Source organism: Heterocephalus glaber, unplaced genomic scaffold (genome assembly GCF_053883595.1).
Source record: "Heterocephalus glaber isolate CG9 unplaced genomic scaffold, H.glaber_assembly_v1.0 deba00001813, whole genome shotgun sequence".
Taxonomy (NCBI): domain Eukaryota; kingdom Metazoa; phylum Chordata; class Mammalia; order Rodentia; family Bathyergidae; genus Heterocephalus; species Heterocephalus glaber.
Window position 1 is genome coordinate 1972437 of NW_028258484.1, and position 22528 is coordinate 1994964.

A 22528-nucleotide genomic window follows, 5' to 3' on the forward strand; every position below is an offset into this window, starting at 1 on the left:
GGCATAGCATAGTGGTGAAGAGCTTACCTAGCATGTGCAAGGCCCTGAGGTTCCATCCCCAGTACCACAAAATGAAATGAAAACACATGCACACAGTGAACAAAAGTCCTTTTGGTTCCACATCCTCATCAACATTGGGTGTTATGAGGGTCTGGATGTTGGCCATTGTGTCTGGTGTGTGGTAGTATCTCCTTGTTTTAACTTACTTTTCACTAAAGATGTTAGACAGCTTTTAAAGTAAATAGTCCTCTGTGTTTATTTGGTGATGAAGTATTCATATCTTTTGCCTTATTTTTTATAGGGTTGTCATATGTAAAGTTGTAAGAGACCTTTATGTATTCTAGAAACAAGTCTTTTATCCACTAATGTGTTTTGCAAATATTTTCTCCCAGTTTGTGACTTGTCCTTTCATTTTCTTAATAGTATCTTTGAAGAGCAGAAAGTTTATACTTTTAGCTTTTATATTAGGTTCTGACTCATTTTTTTATACTTCAGAAGGGCCAAAAACAGTATTTTTTTTTTTTTCTGTTTTAGGCACGTGGATTCACTTGTTTCTCTGTTTGAAAGGATATCTTGATTGAAATTTCTTGGTACCTTTGGGTTCTTTTGTGAAATATCTGAATAGATCCTTTGATCAAAATGTCTCTCCCAGAGTAAATACTACACTGTCTTGATTATTATAGTTTTATAGTAGCTCTTGAAAACAATAGGAGTTTTCCAACATTACTTTTCATTTCAAAACTTATTTTGACCATTCAAGATCCTTTTTATTTCTATATAAATTTTAGAACCAGTTTGCCCATTTTTGCAGTGAGCCTTGTGGGAATTTGATTACAGTTCCAACATAGCTATAGAACTTTACACTATTGAATCTTCTGGTCTATGAATGAACACACACAAACACCTTCATTTATTTAGATTTTTGTTTAATTTCTCTCAACAGTTTATAGCTTAAGTTTTATAGCTTTCAGGTCTTGACATATTTTGTTAATTTTGTCTCTACTTCATATTGGGTCTTTTTTGGCATAGAGACTATCTTTATTTTTTAATTAAATTTTTTATTGTGATAAATACACATAATATAAACCTACCACCTTAGCCATTTTAAACATACAGTTCAGTCTATATAATTTTTCATGCTATTGTAAATGGTATTTTTGTTTAATTGCAATCTCCAAATGAATAGAAATATAAGTGACTTTTGTATACTGACCTTGTATCCTGACTTGTATTCACAGTTTTAGTTGATTTTCTGTAGAATATTTGGGGCTACTAAAGTTTAATTGTAATAATAACAGTTCTTCCTATGTATCAGACATTACTCTAAATGTGTGTTGTTAGTCAGCTTTCCATTGCTATAACATATACCTAAGATGAATCAACTTATAAAGAGAAAAGGTTCATTTTGGCTCAGAGTTTTGGAAGTTTCAGTTTATGATCTGTTGCTTTTGGGTCAATGGTGAGAGAACACATCATGGCAGAGGTGTTTGGTGGAACAAAATCACTCACCTTGTGACTGGGGAGCAAAAGAAAGGATGAGGAAGGGGTCAACTTTCCAATGTTCCCTTCAAGGGCACACCCTCAATGACCCAAAGACTTCCCACTAGGCCCCATCTCTTAAATATTCTACTGCCTCCCAGTAGCACCATCCTGGGGACTGAGACCTATCTTAACATATGGATCTTTGGGAGATATTAAGATCCAAACTGCAGCAGTGCCCTCCCTATATTGATCTTACTTTATTTGACCACACCAGCAACATTCTGAGAAAGCTGAATCTTGAGAGGCTCAGCAGCTTCCCCACAGTCTAACTCCTCCATTCCCAGACCATGGTGTGGTGATGACAGTTAGGGTTCCAAAGGTAGAATTCTCTCCTGAGCCCTTGCTCTGCACCTAGCACAGTGCTGAGACCTTCATACACATTTTCCCAATTTTTCCCCAGAGGAAGTGGTGAGGCAGGTACTGTTACTTTCCCTGGACCAGACAGCTGGTGAGCAAGGCTCCACTGTGGGAGCCTGCAGAAGAGCATGGTGGTAAGGGCTCCATTGTCACGGGCCTGCCAGAAGGGAGTCCAAGGCCTATCTACTGCCCATCTGTCTGTGGTATAGTAATCTAACTCCATTGAGCCACCTTGTGAACCAGGTAGAATCCTGTGGCTTTATAATGGGAGATTATTCAGATTTTCTGAATTTATTCAGATTTATAATGGGAGATTATTCAGATTTTCTACAGGGCTGCCCCTGTAGAAAAAAATGCCATCTGAGGGGAAAGGCCACCTGGGCAATTGAGTTTTATGAGGAAAGGGGAAGAGATGCCCATTGCCCAGTAGCTGTAAGGCGCAGGTGGCTTGCTAGGCCTATGGTGGCAGAATCATACTCTAGCATCTCTGCTTTTTGCCTATCACCCTGCAGATTACCTATCTTCCTCAACACTGGAATATTGGGTGCAGAAAGTGTTTGTCCCTTGCGCTGGTGTGAAGTTTGGAGTACTGTGGTTTTTCCCAGCCCCTCAGACTGCTCCTCTATGGCCTGTCAGTGTTCTGTCATGAGTAGTCTAAATGTGCCTGTGACAGCTGATCCCCCCAGCTGTAAGCTCCAAGGGCAGAGCTCTTTCTCTGGTACTTGAGCCTCACAGAGGAAGGAGCCTATGAGTACAGTGGTGGCTGATGTGACTGTCCTCTGAGGCTGGACACTAAGGGCCTGCCATGTCACAGACACCAGGCCTGGGTTTGAGTCATGACATCACTCTGTTCTAGCTATAGGACATGGACATGGGACATTTTCTCCTTGGGCATCAGCTTCCCAAGCGATCCCTTTCCTTCATCAGTGCTCTGGTACTGGGAATGCCTAACTGTCCCAGCTCTGTCTGATGTCACTCTTTTCATCCCCTGTCTGTTGTCACTCTTTTCATCCCCTGTCTGTTCACTTCAGTATGCCTGGGTGGAGAAGCACTTTGGTCCTGACTTTTTGGAGCAGATCGTGCTGACCAGAGACAAGACCATAATCTCTGCTGACCTCCTCATAGACGACCGGCTGGACATTATAGGCAAGTGGCCTGCAACAGGGGATGCATGGGTGAAGCAGACCTGGGGCCCCATGTCCCCTTTCCCCTGAGTGGTTACTCCCCTGCAGCTTCCTTTCTTTCTTTTTTTTTTTTTGGTATCGGGTTGGACTCAGGTCCTTGTGCTTGCACAGCAGGCAGTGAAACCACTGAGCTAAATCCCCGGCCCTCCCTGCAGCTTTCTTGTCCCTGCCCATCCAGTGTGTCACCAGGTCTTGTCAGGTGTCCAGGCTGGAGCTGGCCCTGAGTCTCCTGCCAGGGAGATAAGGTCTTTTCAGCATATTGTTTGGGGTAGGAAACTACTGGGAGTCAGGAGCATTAGGCTTCACTTGCTGAGTGGCCTCCAGTGAGTCACTTCACACTTCCACAGTCTTGCCTTCTTCATGTAAAATGAAGACTTGACTCTGAACTTCAAATCTTTGCTTTTAGTAACAAACCCTCCTCCCCTTTTTTCCCTGCTCAAAAAAAGTTTGGAGTGAACCTAGCATACAACAGGAAAGCAGAGCATAGTTTCTTTGTTTCAAGGTGGTTTGAGTATTGCATTGGTCCTTACAGATGACCCCCTCCCAGAAAAACCAACCAACCAACCGGTTGTCAACCAGCCAATAAGCCAACCAATAAAAGGAGAGCCCATAACTGGGTGTGGTGGTACACCCTTGTAGTCCAGCTCTCAGGGGGCTGAGGCTGGAGGATTGCTGTAAGTTTGAGGCCAACCTGGGCCACATAGTAAGTTCAAGGCCAGCCTGAACTACATTGCGAGACTCTGTCTCAAAAACAAAACAACACTTAAAAAAAGAAGAAGAAAGGAGAGGCCATCATTTAACTGAGAGAGTGGAGTAGGAGAGCTTTAGGCTTAGTAGAATCAGTATCCGCATTCAGTTTCCTTGTCTCCTGGCTCTATTCTGTGTGGTTTTATAGCATCTGCAGGCAGCTGTCTCCTCCTGGAGTGTTCAGTAGCTTCAGGTTAGTCTATTCTTTTGGACACCCCAGTGGGAAAATACAGAATATTTCTCTACATTCTCTGTGTTCAGAGGGTGGGATTCACAGAGAGGTCCCACAGATGTGCTCAGGGCCAGGGCCAGACCCTCCCAAATCCCATAGCCTCCCAGGGAAACTCGGGGCCACAGTTGCCCATGGGGCCTGGTGGGCTCCTGTCTCCAACCACAGGAAGCAGGGAGAGGCCTGTGTGGAGGAATCCACTAGCAGTGCCAATGGGGACAGGAGGGATTGAAGCTTGAAGGGCCCAAGGAACCTGTGATCAAAGCCGGTGAGCTGCATGGCTGGTAGGACCTGGTGTTCCTGCCTGGAGCAGTGCTGGGAGGCCAGGCATGTAGCTCACCTTAGACACTCCAGCCATAGGGATGGTAGGACCACGCCATCAGAGCTAAGCACATACTATGTGCTACATCCAGTACTGGGTGTGCAGTGCCTCATCTAATCTTCACACCCCCTGAAAGGCACTGCTTTCCAGATAAGGAAATAGTCCTACCCGTGCCCCAGGCTCAGGGCCTCTGGACTGAAGTGCTGCTTTCCTGCTGCAGGGGCTGAGCCACACCCCAGCTGGGAGCACGTCCTCTTCACATCTTGTCACAACCAGCACGTGTGGCTGCCTCCTTCCCGCCACCGGCTGCACTCATGGGCGGATGACTGGAAGGCCATTCTGGACAGCAAGCGGGCCATTGTTGACTGCTGCACTGAGACTCTCCTTGACTGACTCCAGGGCTCCTGCTCAGGCCCTGTGGACCTGTGGTTCCCTCCAGATGCAATGGCCAAGACCACCTCCTGCTGCATGCCTCTACTCCAGCCCTGCCAGGCCTTAACCTGCTCTTGGGGTAGGGCTGGGCCCCTGGACACCTGGACAGAGACATATGTACCCAGGAGGTTTGGACTGACCTCAGATAGTGGCCCCAAGCTGTCAGGGGCCCTGAGGCTCATTCCAGGGAGTTGTTGAGGCCAGCAGCCCTGCCTACTCACTAGGGGGAGATCCCTGAGCTGTCGGCACCCTGGTCTCCAGGTCTGCAGCTGTCAGCAAGAAGCACCAGGAATGTGACAGCTGAGGTGCTCTCTGGTGGGCCTGAGGCCCTTGCTCTCCTGACCGCAGTACCCATCCTACTTGCCCAGCCTGTCTGGGCTCCCCAAATGACCTGTCATGTAATCAGCAAACACTGCAGCTTCCAGTCACCAGGCCATGAGCTGGGGGACAACACTGGCCCTGCCTGTGACCAGCTCCAAGTTACCTCTGCTCCATCCCTGGGCCCCAGCACAGGGCCCAACAGAGCCAACAGGGTGAGTGTTTGTTGAATGCATGAGAAATAAATGCTGTTCACTTACTGCCTCCTCTACCTTCCACCCCAAGATCCTCTGATGTAGGGCCCCCCTCAGGAACCAGGCATTTGGGGTCCTACACCCTGACAAGAAGGGGTACAGCGTGCACACACAGACACACACACCCACTGTGCCTGTGCAAGCTGTCAGTGAAGGCCAAGGCAGGATGGCCCCATGTGGCAGAGTGGGCAGCCCTGCAGTCTTCTGTGTCTACCCCCTCACCACCAGGCCCCTTCCCCACCTTTCCCAGGCCCCCCTGGCCTCTGATCCTTTCCCAGGCAAAACCAAGAGCCCTGACTTTTATTCCTTTAAGCAACTGAAAGGCCACAACCTGAACCAGCCATTTTCTTGCTGTATTCTCAAGAGGTTTGGGGGCCATTGCCCTTGAAAAGAACATGAGTCACCCACACTTCTAATTTGTCCCACCTTTGGGACCCTCCTGGCAGACCTTTTTGCCTCTTGTGACTGGAATTCCTTGGGCTACCTTGAGGGTAAGGCCAGGTAGGGAGAAGACCATGGCTCAGGGTTGGCTGAGCTTTCTGGCTTCCTGGCTTTCAGAGGATCACAAACTTGAGCTGTATCACCCCACAGTAGGGGGGAAGAGTCCTTCTGGGCTCCATTGCCCCAATTCAGAGGGGAGAGGTTCTCCTGAGCTTTGTTGCCCCAACTCAAGGAGGGAACCCCCCTCAGGACTGTCACCCCAGATTTGGGAAGAAGGTCTCTAGGCTCTGTTGCCTTAGCTTGGGGACGAAGGACTCCCCTGGGCTCTATCAACCTAGCTTAGGGATGAAAGACTTCCCCTAGGCTCCATTCCCCTGGCTTGGGGCAGAAGCCCTTTCACCAGGTCCCATTGCTCCAGCTCAGGGAAGAAAGCAACCCCCCTCCAACTTGGCCAAACAGTTCTCCGAAGCATTGCCATCACCTGCAGCACACTTTTTATCTTGCGCTGGGGGACAGCTCTAAAGGTCACTCTAATTAGGAATGTATTGGGGCTGCATCAAGAGATCCTGAAGCCATGCAATGTCCAGAGGAATCCTGTCTCCCTGACCTGGGGCCCTGGAGGAAAAGCAACCCGTGGGTTGCTGGCTCCCCAGCTGCTCCCCAGATCCTGCTGCTCTGAGAGGAGGAAACAGCTGTTAACTGAGGTCAGGAGTCCTCTGTGAGGGCCAGGAGAATGCATGACATGTAAGATGAATCAGTCACCTGCATATGACTCCTGGTGGCTGGACTTTGTTCTCTTCCTCCCTTCAGCAGCAGGGCCAGCCCTTCACCTCGACACACTTTCCCTACTTTATCCCTGCTGACTGCATGTCTGCATTTACAGGGATCCTGGAGGTGGAGGTCTGTGCCACCTCCAGCTGTGAGGGTGATGGCACCTGCCCCTGAGCTTAGCCCTCAGGGTGCTGGGGAGGCTGTGTCCTACACCTACTATGTGCTGGGCCTTGTGCTAAATCCAAGCACAAGGTGAATGAGACCCACCCAGTGCTGCCCTGAAAACACTGATGATGGTAACTGAGGAAGCAAAAAGAAACATGGCTCATTTCTACCTTGGGGCCTGTGTCATGGATGGCAGAAACAGTCCTGCTGGGGCTTCGCTAGCTCTGTCTGGGTTTCCCCTTCCTCCTTCAGAGGCGTAACCAGGCCCAGAGGTGGACTTCATGTAGAGGACCCAGTCCTCACCCTTGTTCTGGGGATCCCTGGGCAAGCTGGAGGTACAAGGCCCCTCTGTCCACACACACATCAGAAGCCACCCAAGACAGAGTGGGGCGGCCTGGCCCTGACCCCCACTCAGAGACATCCCCTCCTTGTCTCAGGCCCATTTTCTTCCTGAGTCTTGCTGCACTTGGAGCCCATGAGTCCATAAGGGGTGAGGCTGGCCCGACTTCTCTGGTCTTTCTTGCTACTGCGAGAAAGTTATGTTCTGAATCCTTCTGGAGACTGGACTCTGAAGCCTCTTCTTTAAAACCGAGTCCTTCTGCTAGTCTTAAAGCACTTTAGAAACAACCCTACAGCTGCCACATTTGTTCTCTGATAAACTGGAATCATTTGCCTTGGGGCAGGCAGCCACTGGAGCAGCATAATTAGTGTAAAGGAGCAGAAATAATTGCTAGGGTGAAGATGCTTCAGAACCAAGCCCACTAAACAGAAATCCCAGGGTGCCTGGCAGTATCGAGGATATGTGCTAGGGGGAGGCCTGGTGCTGGGGGCTGGTGGAGGGCCTAAGGCCCAGTTCCAGGAACAGCCCCTGTACAGGCTGTGCAGGTTAGGCAAGGTGAGGCGCAACTCAGCAGAGCCGGTCTGTGCTGCACACTGCCATGCATGGTCACTGCTGTCCTCAGTGACCTGGGAAGGGTAAGGTGCCCACAGCAATTGGGGACCTGCACCAGGACCCCAGAACTTCACCATCCTCTTGTCAGATTTCACCAGATTGAAATGGTCATTTTCCTCCATGCATGGGAAGTGTATGTTTTTCTTCAAATCCATGTGGTAAACCCATCTCTAGACAGGAGAGCTGAGCTTGGTTCTGTCTAGGATGAGGTCAGCTCCACCTCAGGTAAGGCCGAACACCACAGCAGGGGACGTGGCAGAGAAAAGCTGCTCCCCTCATGGCAGCTTGGAAGTACAGTGGGAAATAGCCAGTGTCTGTGTTTATGAGTTTCCTCTTTCTTCAGTTTCCCCCCTTCCTTCCTTCCTTCCTCCCTCCCTCCCTCTTTCTTTTCTTTCCTTCTTTCACAGTACAGAGCATTGAATCTAGCCTACAGAGTGAGTTGTTTTTTTTTTTTTAGTACCAGGGTTCAAACTCAGGCCCTTGTGCTTCCGAGGCAGGTGGTGGCACCACTGAGCTAAATCCCCAGCCCCAAGGATTGAATCTAAATACAATCTCAACTAAATTGCCCAGGTTGTCCTCAAACTTGTGATCCTCCTGCCTCAGTCTCCCAGACAGCTGGGATTACAAGGGTGTACTATCACACCCAGCTTTCTTCAGCTTTGGTTCCATGTAGGCCCCAGCCTATTGGGCAGTGAGTGACTCCACATTCAGGATGGGTCTATCTGCTCAGTTTGCTGTCCCACATGCCAGTCACTTCTAGAAACACCCTCACAGACACATCCAGAAGGGTGCTTTACCAGACTCCTGGGCTTTTCTCAATCTAATCAAATTGGCAGTCGAGTAACCATCACAGGGTCCTTGTCATCCTCCCCTGACCTGCTCTTCTATTCCTGTCTGTGCAGGGTGTCCTCTGTCCACTGGCTCTATGAGCTGCAGATGGGCCTTGGGAAGCTCTCTGCTGCCATTGCTACCCACTGTACCCTTGCCTTCATGGACAGACACACCTGTCCCCAGACCACACTGACCTCTCAAGGGTATGTTGTCCCTGAGCGTGGGTGTCTGGCCAGGGGCAGGCAAAGCACAGGCCACCTTCAGAAGGACCCACAAACAACTCTGCTTAGAGTCCTCTAGTCCCTAAGCCCCAAGACCCCATCTGAGGGCTGCAGCTCCATCCTTCCTGGACACAGGGTCCCAGGTTCTCCAGCTGTCAGCTCCTACCAGATGGCACTTAATGAAATCCATGAAAAATCCTTGCCCCTGGTGTGGTATGTGGTAATATATAGACGTGGTGATGTATGTCAAGGACATGTCACTACCATCCTTGCTTATATCCTTCCTCATAAAAGCCCTTGAAGCAGTCTTGTTCCTGCTCTGTGGAGGAGGCAAGCACTCAGAGACATGCTGAGACTGTCAAGGCCACACTGTTTCAGACTCACTAGGTCTTCCTCTTGGCCATGTGGCCTTTTCTTTAGACATCCACATGCAAAGACAAATACTAGTGTCCTGCAGTTGAGCCCAGAGCCCTCCTGCTAGGTCCTCATCCTCATCTTTCTGTCGGGGACCCAGGGCAGGGTTCCCTGAGATGCTGGAGGTCCCCCACCCACCACCCATGGCAGGTGAAAGCATCACACATGTAAGGAAGGTCAGTGGGCATCCTGTCCCCTCAGCAGGACAGATGGACTCATCCGCCAACTTTTTTTTTTTTTTTAGATTTTATTACATCACTTGCCCTTAAGACTATGCGTTCCATTCTGTGGGGATACCAGGTAAGCATGCCATACCCACCCTCTGTCATGGTGACTTGATCTCTGTGCTCAGGCAGCTACTCCCTAGTACAGACCCAGTGGAGGTGGTAGGAGGCATCAGCTATGCTTCTGTCATGTCCCTTCAGCATTAGACTATGTGGGCAAGTGGCAGAACCCTAGCAGAATATGCGCAGGCTCCCTTGCTGCTTCCTTGTTCCATCATAAGAGTTGCTCACTTCTTAGCCTGGGCAGATCCTTGTCACTCATCTATCTCTCCACATTAATGCCATGATCATGGACCCATCCCTGGAAAGGCCTTCCTGCTGAGTACCAGACTTCTATGTGCATTTATTAGAAAAGCATCTCAGACCTGCTAATGAGCCAGGCATGGTGATGTATTCCTATCATTCCAGCAGCAGATCACTGGAAGCTTGAGGCCAGACTGTACTACATGGTGAGACCCTGTCTCAAAGAAACCCCACTGGCAAGCAAAGCTCATGTACCTGGATATCCTGGGGATACTTTTTGTTGGGGGAACAAGTGATGTGTCCAGGGTGCTATCTGCCTCCTGATCCTTTGGAAAGTGCTGTCTTACCCTTCATCCCTCTCCTCTCTGCTTCTGGCTCTTGGCCACAGATCGCCCCAGCAGAAGGGACTGACCTTTCCAATCCAGACACAATGCTGAGCCAGCAGTTGAAGCATCAAAGAAAGGACCCAGAAGTGGGGAGTGCTTGTATCAGTGACAACCCAGGAGGAGCATCTGTAACAAGTGCTCTGGTCCACACCTTCCACTGAGGAACTGGAGGCTTGGTGAGACTGGGTGGCTGGGTCTAAAGTTGAAATAGCAGAACTAGGATCTGCACACACCACATCCAAGTCAGTGGACTGACCTGGCCTTGGGTTAGTGGGGACCCCTGTGGCAGATCCCCTGGAGGAGTTTCAGGATACATTGTATCCACAGCATTTGTGCCTAAACACCCAGGTGCACAGGTGTGGGTGGGATGTGACCTAACTGGCAGGTGAAAAGGTACCAGGGATAATAGCTGCGTATCTGGAGTGCTATAAGCTGTGTCTGCCTTGTGTGCTGGAGATGAAAAGGACCCTCAATCCTGGCTGTGTGTATGTGGTATCAAAGCTGGCAGGTGTGGAACATCACCAACAATACTTCTTTTTCCTGTGGTACTGGAAATAAACTCAAGGCCTCCTGCATGCTGGGCAGTGGCCTACCCCTGAGCTGCACCCAGCCTCATTAATGGCAGCTTTAAGCCTTGGGTTTTGTGGTTTGAGTCTTATGTGGGCTGTTGGTGGTCAAGTCTCCATAATGGCATGTCCTTATTCACAGGGACACAGATGCCAGGGGATCTGGGAAGGCCTCAGGCTGCACACCCTAGTGCAGGGGCCAAAGACTCAATTGGTCACATGATGGTAGAGGAGAGGTAGAGAGGGAGAAGGAAGGAGAGGTGGATGGGAAGGGGAAAAAAGGGAAGGGGAGAGGGAGGAAGGGCCATACTTTGAAGCTGTTGCAAGAATCAACCAGCAGGTGCATGATGAAGGCTCTGGATGGGAGCAGCCACAGGCCCTGCTTCCTGGCTTGCACCCCCATGGTGGCTCTGTGATTGCAAATAGGAATGTCAGGATTATGTCCTTTACATGCTGTTACATGCCATGGTCCAGAGCTGGGGGCAGGGATGCTGATGAGAAGGCCAAGGAAGAGCTGCAGTAGGACTTGTGGGTTGCAGGTACACACACACACACACACACACACACGCACACGCACACTGCACACATTCTCCAGGCTAGCCTGGTGTTTGAGAGCAGAATGGCAGTGAAGTCCCCTGTTAGTTGGGACCCGTTCCAACATCACTACAGCAGTAGCCATCTCCTAGTGCCCATTGTGTTCCTGACAGTGATGTTCCCATTTAGCCTAGGAGACAAGCCATCTCTGTATGGCTATGAAGGTTGACCCAGGGCATGGAACCAGGACTCCAGGCAGCCACACTCTGACCTGCATCCCCCACTTGGCATGGTTCTCTGATCCAGACTCTTAGGGCTCAGGTGTTCTCAATAAGGCAGGGCCTGGGATTTGGAGCTGGGCCTCCATCTGAAGGTGGGAACAGAGATACTTGGCCCACAGTAGAAACTGTGACAGGTGGAAAGCACCAGACCAGAGCTGGGCAATAGCTAGAAGCCAGGAGGGCAGGGCCCTGCCTGCTGAGGTGGCCTCAGTCATCAGCCTGAGGAAAGGGGTGTGTTATGGTTTAGATCTAAAATGTCCCCCCAAGCCCCCACCTGTGTGCGGAAGGTGATTGGGTCCTGGGGATACCACAATCATTAGTGTTCTGACTTGCTCTTTCAGCGTGTTTCCTCTGTTGGGAAGTGGGAGTTGGTCAGCCTCCACAAGAAAGGGATTGGGGTGGCCAGGGAATCTGTCCCAGAATGCTGGTGCTCTGTGAAGCAAGGTGGTGGGTGCGATAGTGGTACCCCCTTGGGAGGCAAGTAGTATCTTCTACAGGGACCTGGGGATTCTCTCCAAACCATCGTCCTGGTTTGGCCACCAGGTGGCAGCCTGGCCCCTCCAAATTGTGTCAGGGGAGGGGGACAGGCGGTACAGGCAGCTGTGGAGAAAGGAGGAAGGGCTCAATTTCTTAAGTTCCCTTCTTGCTCTTCCCCCAGGCTACTGTGGACATGGGCCCTACAGATCATGGGTGTCAGCACCCTGATGGCTTGGACCTAGCCTCTGAGCATAAGGGGCTTACCCCAGCCTGTTTGTCCAGCAGGCAATCTTCTTTCCAGCCACAAACTTTGACTTACCACCCATGAACTTTAAAGAAAAGTCATTTTGCTTCCAGGTCAGGGGTTGCACAGGTCCCAGCTAGGTCTTGTCCTGTGCATCTACACCGAGTAGTGCTGTCTGTGTTGCTGAGGATAATAAAGGAGGTAGCCTCCTCCCACCTACCCCAACCAGATGCCCTGGGACCCTTGGAGTTTCTCAGGGAGCTGCTGGTTGCTTCTATTTCCCAGGGAGCCTCCTGCATCAGCTCTTTCTCCCGAGCTTCTAGGTGACCTAGGTGGCTGCAGCCCATGCCCCACACCTCTGTAGACATGCAGGTCAGGTCAGGTTGGGAGCCACTTTTGCAGGGCTTGCATTTATCCAGAGCTGCCCAGGCCTGAGGACCAGGCTGAGGAGGACCTACGAGTTTCAGAGAAGGCCAGGCCTGAACTGTAGTCCTCAAAAACTTACCTTTTAAACCAGGTGTGGTGGTACATACCTATAATCCCAGGACTCTGGGAGGCTGAGACAGAAGGACTGCAAATTTGAGTCTAGTCTGGGCAATTTAGCAAGAACCTGTCTCAAAAATAAAAAGGGACCTGGAGATGTATGTAGCTCAGTGCAAGGACCTGGGTTCAATCTCCAGTACTGAAGAAAAAGGCTCACAGACGAAGGTCCACAGGAAGCCAGCAGTTAAAAGTCTATTTAAAATGTAGGGAGAGGCAGCAGATCTGTGATGCAAAATCCAGGGTTCTCACCCAAGTTTTTCTGCCAGCTAGGTTTTCCTCTTCAGCAAAACAGAATTGGCCATGGCGCGTTAATTGCAGGTCACACAAATAGCCACTGGATGGCGCCAGAGTCAAGCTCTAGCTCCGTGGATCCTTTGCTCCACCTTGGGAGGTCTCTTTTCATGCCCCTGGGGCCTTCAGTCAAAGTCTGGACCAGACTTGCCGCACCTTCAGGTCCCTTCCTGTTGTTCTAACCACCAGCATTCCTTTTTGTCCCCGTGTGCCTTCTGGAAGCTCCCCTGGTCAGGACATGAGGACCTCAGCTACTGCTGTTCCAGCAGACAAATGATTCACATCAGCTGTTACCTCAACTAAGTGCCATGGCTGAGTTCCAGCCTCCAGAGAAGATGGAGAGGTGGAGATCTTGGGGTGTAGTTAGGGGAGAAGCCCTCCATGGACCTAGCAGTCACGTCGAGTCTGTCTGTTGTCAGCCTGTCCCATGTGCCTTTATGAGGCCCTCTATACAAACCCAAGTTGCAATTTGGTGGCCCTCAGACATGTTCTGTTGGCTTATGGTATTTTTTTCAAGATACTTTTATGTCCTCCCATGGCAAGCTCTCAAGGGACTGGCCAAGGATGCTCTGGTGAGCAGTGGGCCAGTGAGTGGGAACTTTTGCTAAATGTCCTCCTGGGGTTTCATTCCCCATGCTCTCCAGGACCCAGCCATACTCAGATTTGTTCCACCTTCTGGCTCCCTGGTGGCACTTGAGTCCCTGACCTCTGAATAATCAGACACATCTTCTTATTCCTCATCATGCCCCCACCCCATATCCAGCCTGAGCCCCTTTCTTTCCCTCCCCACTTATCTCAGGCCTGTCCTACCTTCAAGGTTCTGTCATCCTTCAAAAAGTGCCCACAGTCTGCCTCAGCCCCAGGGACAGCTAACTATCTTCTGATGTCCTACAGTACTCATTACCTGAAGCACCAACTGCACTCAGTGTCTAAGGGAGGGGGTGACTGGCTAATGCAAAGGAAGGGAAGTCAAAAAGGGAGGAAGGGGCCCAGCACTTCCTGAGCATTTGCCAAATTCCTTAAGATGTCACTGATCTTCCCAAGTGACTATGAGGCAAGGTAAAGATAAATGCCTTTTAATTTTGTAAAAATCGATATGGAGAAAGCAGAGCCCACATTCAGCTCAACTCCCAAGCTGCAGCACAGAGCTTGACGTTCAATCAGCATCATGAGGCTGCAGACAGGAGGAAGCCCAGAGCATCCAACAAATAGAAAAGGACCAAGTGGCAGGATGACTCACACTGCAGCTTCCCCCATCATCCCCAGACCCTCAAAAGGATAGAAAGTAGGTACTTAAAATTCACAACCACAAGAGGAAGCAAGGATGCTGCCCTTAGTAAACCAGACATGTTGCCAAAGATGTACAGGTGGAAGAAGCTGGTGCTGATGGGAAGAGTGGTTGTTTCAGAGGATGGGAGCACTTCAGATCGAGGCTGGGGGTGGTCAGAGGGCCCCAACAGGATGACTGTGTTAGCTTTCTGTTACCAAGCACCTGAGATAATCAACTTAAAAACAAGGAGGATTTACTGGGACTCTTGGTTTTGGAGGTTTCATTGCTTTGGACCTGTCATGAGGCAGCACATCGTGGCAGGCATTTGTGGTGGAATAAACTGTTCATCTCATGGCTGGAACTTGAAAGAGAGAGAGGAAGAGCAGGGGCTGGAGTCCCCCTATCCCCTTTAAAGGCACACTCCCAGTGACCTAACTTCCTCCAACCAGGCCCCAGGGTTCCACTGCCTTCTGACAGCACCATGGCCAAAGACCATGCCTTTAACACATTGGGTCCCATTCCAGATCCAACCGTAGCAACATTCCAGATACCTCAGTAGGACCCTCAGGCAAACTGAACCCTCTTCCCCACTAAACATGCCAGGGTTGATGAAGAATACAGGTGTCTGTAGTTTGAGAAAGAAGGAAGGAAGAAGTATGGGTTCTTGGCCTGACAAGGCAGGCAGTGTCCCACAAGGCTGGTGACACTCAGGGAGAATGATAATCCCTCCCCAACCTGAACATTAGAATTGTAAGGGGGTACACTCTGCTATACTGTTAGGGAAGCATCTGGGAGAGGGAAACCATACTTGCAGTCTTAGTCCATTTTCTGCTGTTGTAACAGAATGCTTGAATACTTGAGGTGGGAAGATTTATAAGGAAAAGATGCCTACTGAGCTGATGGTTCTGGAGGATTGGATAATGGCAGGGCCTGAGCTGGGAGGAGGGGCAGGACTGCAGGGGATCCGAGGGGATGAGGGCTGCAGAGCAGGTGAATTGGCCTGAGTGCCACCACTCCTAGGTGGTATATGTGAATTATCTCCTTTAACCCTCAAGGTGAGTGCTACCAACGCATGCATTGTGCATACAGGAGAGGCCGAGATGTACATAGAGCAGGACTTGGACTTCAGTGTAGCTGAGCACAGCAGTTATTAATTTTGCCACCATAAGTGGGTATTCTCTGCTTTGCTCTGGGAATCCTTCCAGGGAAGTGATGATTGGATTTTCTGATTCTCAAAAACAGCACTGCCCCACATATCAGGATAGATTCCAGAGTTAGAAGCTTGAGATCTGAGAACCTGGTGTAGGAAAGGATCCTACGATGGACTCTGCTGGCCATCCTGATGTCCTCACAAGTCAGGAGAAGACATTGGGGTCCACTCAGGCTCTTGTAGCCAGAGGACAAACTCCCCTGGAGCCTGTCTCTCCACTCCTACCCTGTCACTTTATAGAAAAAGCATCCAGAGCCCAGAGAGGTGATCCAGGGACCCACAACTGATGGGCTGGGTCAGGGAGAGCCTGACACCTTCCCATCATGCTGCCTGACCATGGGCCCAGCAGCCTGTGTCCCTGACTTTCTGGGACTAAGACTTGTCCATCTTCGCCCTCTGTGTGACTCCCAGCACTGAAGAAAGAGCCAGTGCCACTCAGAAGCCCACAGACACCAAAGTGACCAGAGGAAGACTTCAGCCTGTGGCCAGCGATGTGACTTGGGTTGTAAAATACCTATTTATCACTGTAACCGGTTTAAAGTGTATAATTCAGTCAGATTAACTACATTTGTCATGTTGTGTGACCAGCACCACTCTCTGGTTCCAGAACTTTTCACTATCCCTAAGTCATTAGCAGTTACTCCCCATTCCCTGTACCAATCTGCTTTCTGCCTCTGTGGATTTGCGTCCTCTGGATGTTTCACAGAGATAGAATCAAGCAATGACTTTTTGTGTCTGTCTTTCTTAACTTAGCATAATGGTTTATATTTAGACATCCTCAAAATCCTCTCTGACTTGCTGGTAGGAGGCACGGTTTGATCAGAAGAGACAGGTCACTGGGGTTGTGACCTGGAAGGGTGTATCTCCCTTCCCAGCTCCTCCCTTCATTCTCTCCTTTCTGGGAGCCATGAGGCAAGCAGCTTTTCCTCCACCATGCCTCAATGCCATGCCATTGTGCCTTGAAACCAGTTGACTATGAATTGAAACGTGAGCTACAACAAACCTCTCCTCCTTTAAGTTGTGGGTGTTGGGTATTTTGTCTCAGCAACAAGGAAAGTGACTAAGACAGGCAGAACCTGGGAGTGGCAAGCTGAGCTTTGGGGTACCTCAGTGAGTAATTTGCCACCACACTAGTTTCAAAGCAGGGTGGCAGTTTACTGACCCATCCTCTCTCGTGTCATATCCTCAGAGAGCTTCCTGCTCCCCAGCACTTTCTGCAGCTGACCCACCAGCCACCTTTCTGCAATCCTACCTACTTCCCTGAGTTCCTGCAGCCCGAGGCCACAGTGGGCCCATGGACATCCCAACAGCACCTCAGAGCCACTTTGCTCTGAAACTGACATCCCCTCCACTCAGTGTTGCTGCAGATGACAGAGCCCTGGCCATGACCTGACACAGACTGTGTTGGGCAAGTCAGGCAGCCCCATCTACCTGAGCTCAGGGCCAAGATTGGTCAGGGAAAAGGTGCCCATCTTGGCCCAGGATACTGGTTGTGAAGGCCCCATCCATTCCCCTTCATGGATTCTGATTGACTGGGCTGTGTCTTGAGGCCCCAAATGGCCCAGGTGTCCCTACTGGTGCACCTACATGGTGCAGCAGCAACTGTAGCTCTCCGGCATACTGGCTCCGTACACATGTCTCTGGCTTTCCCTCCAGGTCCCTTCCCCTCTGGGGCTCCTGGGAATCAATTTCTGTACCCTTAAAGCTGTAAATCAGGTCCCCATTAATGGGAACTTTGCTAAGTAGCCATTGCTCTGTGTGTTCTGTGACATCATGGGCTCATTTCCCTCCTGCTGGAGTTTGACATTTGTAATACATCTACTTGCAAATTTGCTGGCTTCATAGACCTGTGCTGGGTCCCTGCCATGGATAGACTTGTCCACTGTGTTAGTGTTCTTGGCTTTCAAGTCCCTGGGGGGCAGCCCCCCCCCCCGTGTCCTCATGAGCCCACAGGGGCCCTTACCATGCCTGACCTCCTCTCCCAAGCTCTGGGAGCCTGGACAGAGCAGGAACCAGCACACACCACCTGCCCCTGGCTGGGGTGAGGGCAATAGCAGGGCAAGGGACAGGGACACATGGTGACTGCCTTGGATTAGACCCTTGATTTCAGTAGTGCTCTGTACCCCAGTGAGGCCAGGGTTTTGGGTGGGATGGGGGCTGGGGCAACCCTGAGGAGGCAGTTCTGGCCTCAGCTTCCTCCTGTGATTCCTAACACCATCCAGTCTGACATCAGGGCAGAGGCATCCTGCATTTAGCACCCCTGCTCACGGGTCACTGTGGCCTTAGCCTCTGTGCATGGCTCCTCTCCTGCCCGGCCCCTGGGTCTGCTCCCCCAGCATCAGGTGGCTGCCATTCCTGCTTTGCTCAGAGCCCTTCTTGGCTCCCATCTTATACAGCAGGAGCTGCTTACATCCCTCCTGGCCTGGGAGCTAAGTCCTTGTTGCCACCTACCACCTCCTGGGACCTCCTCTCCATTCCCACCAGTCACCCTGTGCACTTCACTCCTCTGCCTGCCTCAGGGTAAGCATTGGCTCTTCTGTGTCCCTAAAATACCATAGGAACAGGAAGGAGGGAAGGAGAGGAGGGAGGGTTAAGTGCATCAAGAAGGAGCAAGGGCTGGGGATTTAGCATTTAGCTCAGTTGCATCCTGCCTGGCTGGCAAGTGCAAGGACCTGAGTTCAATCCCTGGTACTGCACGAAAACGAAAGAAAGAAAGAGAGAGAGAGAGAGAGAGAGAGAAAGAAAAAGAAAGAAAGGAAAGCAAGCAAGCGAGCAGCAGGAATTAACCAGGCAGAGGGGTAAGGTCAAAGGGTTGTGGGAGAGACCCAAGATGGTCTTGCAGAGACCTAGACAAGGCCTGTGTGTGTGGACATGGGAAGAGGCAATGAGAGAGGAGACAAGAGGGAGCAGGGGCTCCACAGAGCCATTACCTCGGCCACCCCCACTTGATGGCTCCTTTAGCCATCAGCCTCCTATCACAGTGACCTGTGTATACCCTGTCCTCCCCAGGTGACTGTAAACATCCTCCAGGTAACACAGTCTTTCTGAGCCTCCTCTGCACCCCAGTGATATCTGCAAGGTGAGAAATAAACAGTGGTAGGATGAACGTGCCCGTCTCACAGGGAAGGAAAACCTGGGCTTATATGAAGTAAAAGAACCTTCGCTCCTGCTTTAACCCTGAACTCCAAGGGGTGGGGATGGGAGGTCCTGTAGGCCAGACTTCGGGAGTTAAAGAGTGTATTTAAAGGAGCTAGCACGGAGAAAGAGAACGAAAGTCTCTGTGGCTTTCCTGGGAGGTGAAACCCTTAGAAACTGGGGTCCTCTGGGAAGCCGGAAGGGCAGAATGGCTTGTCCCACCCCTCTGGGAGTCCTGACACCCCACTTCTGGAACCCAGAGACCCAGCCCTGGTCCCGCAGGGCCTGACTGCTATACCCTGTGTCCCCTCTACCAGGAGCTCCTCTCCCCAGTTTCCAGGCTAGAGGGGGCCACAGGAAGTGGCTAGGCAGCTGCCCAAACAAGGACATGGTGAATTCATCAGGCATTGCCTTTTCCCCATCCTTGCACCACTGTGCTGAGTATTTAGTCTGCTCCCTGACTTGGTCTCTGCCTGCATCTAAGTGGCTCTATTTTTAAATCCCTGAGGATGGTTGGCAAAAATGTTAAAAAAGAGACAAAAATCTCAAAAGGTAAAAAGCCCAATGAGGGCTATTTTGTTTGGAGAACAGAATGACCTTTGGGTTCTGTCCCCACAGGGTAGTGCATATTTCAAGGAGAGCCATGGGCTTGGGAACCTGGCTTAGACCCTGGCTTTGCTACCTACCCCTGTGTAAACTTGGCCAAGCCCCTCTCCTCCCACACTTCAGTTTCCATTATGTGAAAACAAAGTTTGGACATTGATTCCCCTTCATTTATCTCTGGTGATTCAAAAAAGTGTTCCCTGCTGGAGAAGTCGCGGAGCTGGGACCTGCAGCCTGAGTGCTAGTTTTGTATCTGCAGCTCAAATGCAGTGGGACCTGGATGGGAACCCAGTGTCATAAAATGCATGTGGTTGATGACACTTGGGGTCTAGCCAGTGCCTTTCAGTGCCACCAATTGTTGGGTTCTCCAGTTCAGATACCAAACATGTACAGCTACCAGAAAACAGTGTTACATGTGGGGTGGTGCCAGTGACCTGGGCAAGGTGACTTCTGAGCTAGCCCTGGCAGAGAGCAGTGGCTGGCTCCTGCTGGGTGCTGGTGCCTCTTCGCTCATCATCTGGCAAAGTGAGCTCTCCACCATGTGGCAGAGGGTTCACCCCATGACTGCCTTCTTTGCAGAGGGTGGTAGCCTGTGATAGCTCTGTCCCTCATTTTCTCTGCACAAGGCCTTATGTCCCCTCTCTGACCTGGGTGGCCTGTAACTCATTTGGGAGTGATTAAAATGCAAAGCAATGTCTAGGGCTAGCATGAAACCACCGAGCAGTTCCACTTTGCTTGCTCAATGCCATGTGAGCAGTGCAGCTGTTAGAGGTCACTATGGTGCGAAGGAGCCTCACTGGTCCACATGGATTATCATCAAGAGAAAAGGATACCAGGCCTTCCCAAGGGACTGCCCTGCTGGGAACGCTGGACTTTTCACCCACAGAAACTGTGAGAGGCAATAAAATGCTGCTGTTTTCAATGCTGCATTTGGGGGGCGTTGTCCCAGCTACAGCTGACTGAGATGATCAATATGGGGCAGAGAGCAGTGTCTCCTGTAGAAATTCTGGGGGTGGCCCAAGGTCAGAGTGGGGGCTTTGGAGTGGAGGGGCTTGGCCAATGAAATGAATGCAGAAGTGACAGCTGCTGTTCCCCAGTGGAAAAGCTTATTTGTGATTCTCTTTCCTGCCTTGGCAGACCCTAAAGCCTCTTTCTGGATTGGGATGAGGTGGCGTAAGGCAGTGGAACACCTGTTAGTCTGAGCTGGTCCCTGAAGATGTGCAAGGAGGAGACACTTCTCATCAAGCCAAACCTCTGTGATCTTAAGCCATTGAGATATGTGGGTTGCTTGTTACAGCAGCAAAAAATTACCTTACCTGACTATACATGATAAAAACAAGAAATAATAGTTGTGTTTCCTGTTTTATTGTTGAGAATCTGGGGCATGTTGAACATTCAGTTAACTGTCAGATCTTACTGTAATGTCAATTCCTGTGTTTTAGGAAGGTTCTCCCCCCCGCAAAGCATACCCTCACACAAGCATATGAATGGGAGAAGTTGATTTGGAACTTTATGGCAGGCAGCACTGCTGTGTAGAAGGGGTCCAAGTGCAGATGTGAGGATGCCTAGCCAGGGTCCAGTCCTTCTAGGGATGTCTGGGTGAATGTTCAACATGCTTCCCATCCCCTGATCCAGAGGTTGTGGAAACTAGATCCCTTTGTCAGCTTCTGTTGCTCAGTGGTTAAGAGCAGCTGGGGGTGAGGGTGTCAGCTTCAGGCCCTGGATTTGCCCTGGGCACATTCTAGATATCCTTGAGCCAAGCGGGGAAGAAGTCATTGGACAGAGTCAGGATTTCAGTGAGAAGCTGTTAGTAAGATTGGGAAGGGGAGGCGACTATAGTATTTCACAGATGAGGAGAGGAAACTGTCAGGAAGGCATCGAGTCCACACCGGAAGCTAGGCTTGACCCAGCCCCTCTCACTTCCAGGCTTGAGTTCTGGATTGCCCAGGCTCCTGGTGGGAAAAGCACACAACTTCAGGGTGAGAACTCCAGCCTTGCATTTTGTGGGAAGGCACTGTGTCTCCTTTGCTGTGACTAGCAGCTTCACATCTGTGGAAATGTCCCACAGGGAGCAACCTGAGACTCCCGCTTGTGCGCAGGATGCTATGTGGCTGCCAGCTGGACACCAGCCTGTGGATTTGACGTGGGGAGTTGGGCACATGTCCCAGTTCCTCCCCCAGTGGCCCAGACTGATGGCAGAAGGGCCACAGGGAGAGCAGCAACAACCCCCTCCCCTACTCCAGAGTGCTGTTGGCAGCAATCCCCTTTAGTCTGTCCAGGAAACTGAAGCAAATCTTCTAACCCCGGCTCTGCCTTCCTTAGCTGTGTGACTTTAGTTAAGACACTTTACTTCTCTGATTTGGAGGTTCTCATCTTTGAAATGAGAGGTTGAGGGTATATCAAGCTAGGCAGCCTTGAGCTAAGGGATGGTACTGTGATCAACCAGGCTTAAATCCCAGCACCCCCACTTCCTGGCTTGGTAGTCTTGTGCAGGCAGCTTCCCCTCAGTGAACCCAGTTTCCACATTGGAGGATGAAATGAAGGTCTGTTGTGGTGAGATTGTGCATGCTAAAGGGCCTGGTGCTCTACAGTTATCTAGTGCCCTCAGTTTCCTGGATGGCTGTGCAGGTCTTAGCTTTACAACCCATGCTGTGTGACCATAGGGGAAAGACAAGACCTCTCTGGACCTTGATTGTAATACCTGGCCCTGCTTTGTCCAGAATTTTGGCAGAGGGCTGGTGAAATGCCAGGTATGATGTGAGGCATCAGGATCCCTGAGAAAAGAGCAAGGATCCGACACAGTATTCTCATCTGTCTGTTTTTTTAAAATTTTTGTTTGTATTTTTGTGTTTGGGTTGTTGGGATTGAACCAGGGTCTCATGCACCCTAAGCTCATGTTCTACCATTCAGCCAGACCGCAGACACTTTGATCTGCCTGTTTGATGGGCAAAGCTGCCAAGGCTTAGCCAGGGACATGAGGCCTTTGGATGGGCTGTGGCGCCTATCTGTCCTGGGACACACTCTTGTCTGTCCTCTGCCCCTGGAGACACCTCTCTCCCTTACCTCTGATGTTCATTCTCACCTGGGCCTCCATCCATGCATCTGGCCACCCTTTGAACGCACTTCTGTCTTCTAGGGCCCCAGGGAAGAGAGTTCAAGTTGAGACTTCAAGAAAACATAATTGCACTGGGGTGAGAAGTATATAAATAACTCAAGACCCAGAAATGTGTTTTAATATATGCAGTACAAGACCATTGAGATTGTTCTTTTTTTCTTTTTTT

The 22528-nt window shown here is 50.5% G+C and overlaps 1 protein-coding gene across 6 annotated transcripts in view; it reads left to right on the forward strand.

The window, feature by feature from the left end:
- The window catches only part of Nt5m (5',3'-nucleotidase, mitochondrial), a 66978-nt gene that overhangs the window by 41610 nt on the left and 2840 nt on the right, over positions 1–22528 (forward strand). Inside the window, exons 4-7 of one of the 6 annotated variants that reach the window (XR_015448356.1) lie at positions 2931–3045; positions 4602–5346; positions 9425–9480; positions 10096–10184. Coding sequence is in view for 5 of the 6 variants with exons in the window: in XM_087203931.1 (XP_087060057.1) it covers positions 2931–3045; positions 9425–9480; positions 10096–10254 (330 nt within the window). In the remaining variant the exon portion in view is untranslated. Of the gene's footprint in view, positions 1–2930; positions 3046–4601; positions 5392–9424; positions 9481–9872; position 22528 lie in introns of those variants that run through there. The other 5 variants (XM_087203934.1, XM_087203931.1, XM_087203933.1 and 2 more) reach the window with 5 other exon arrangements.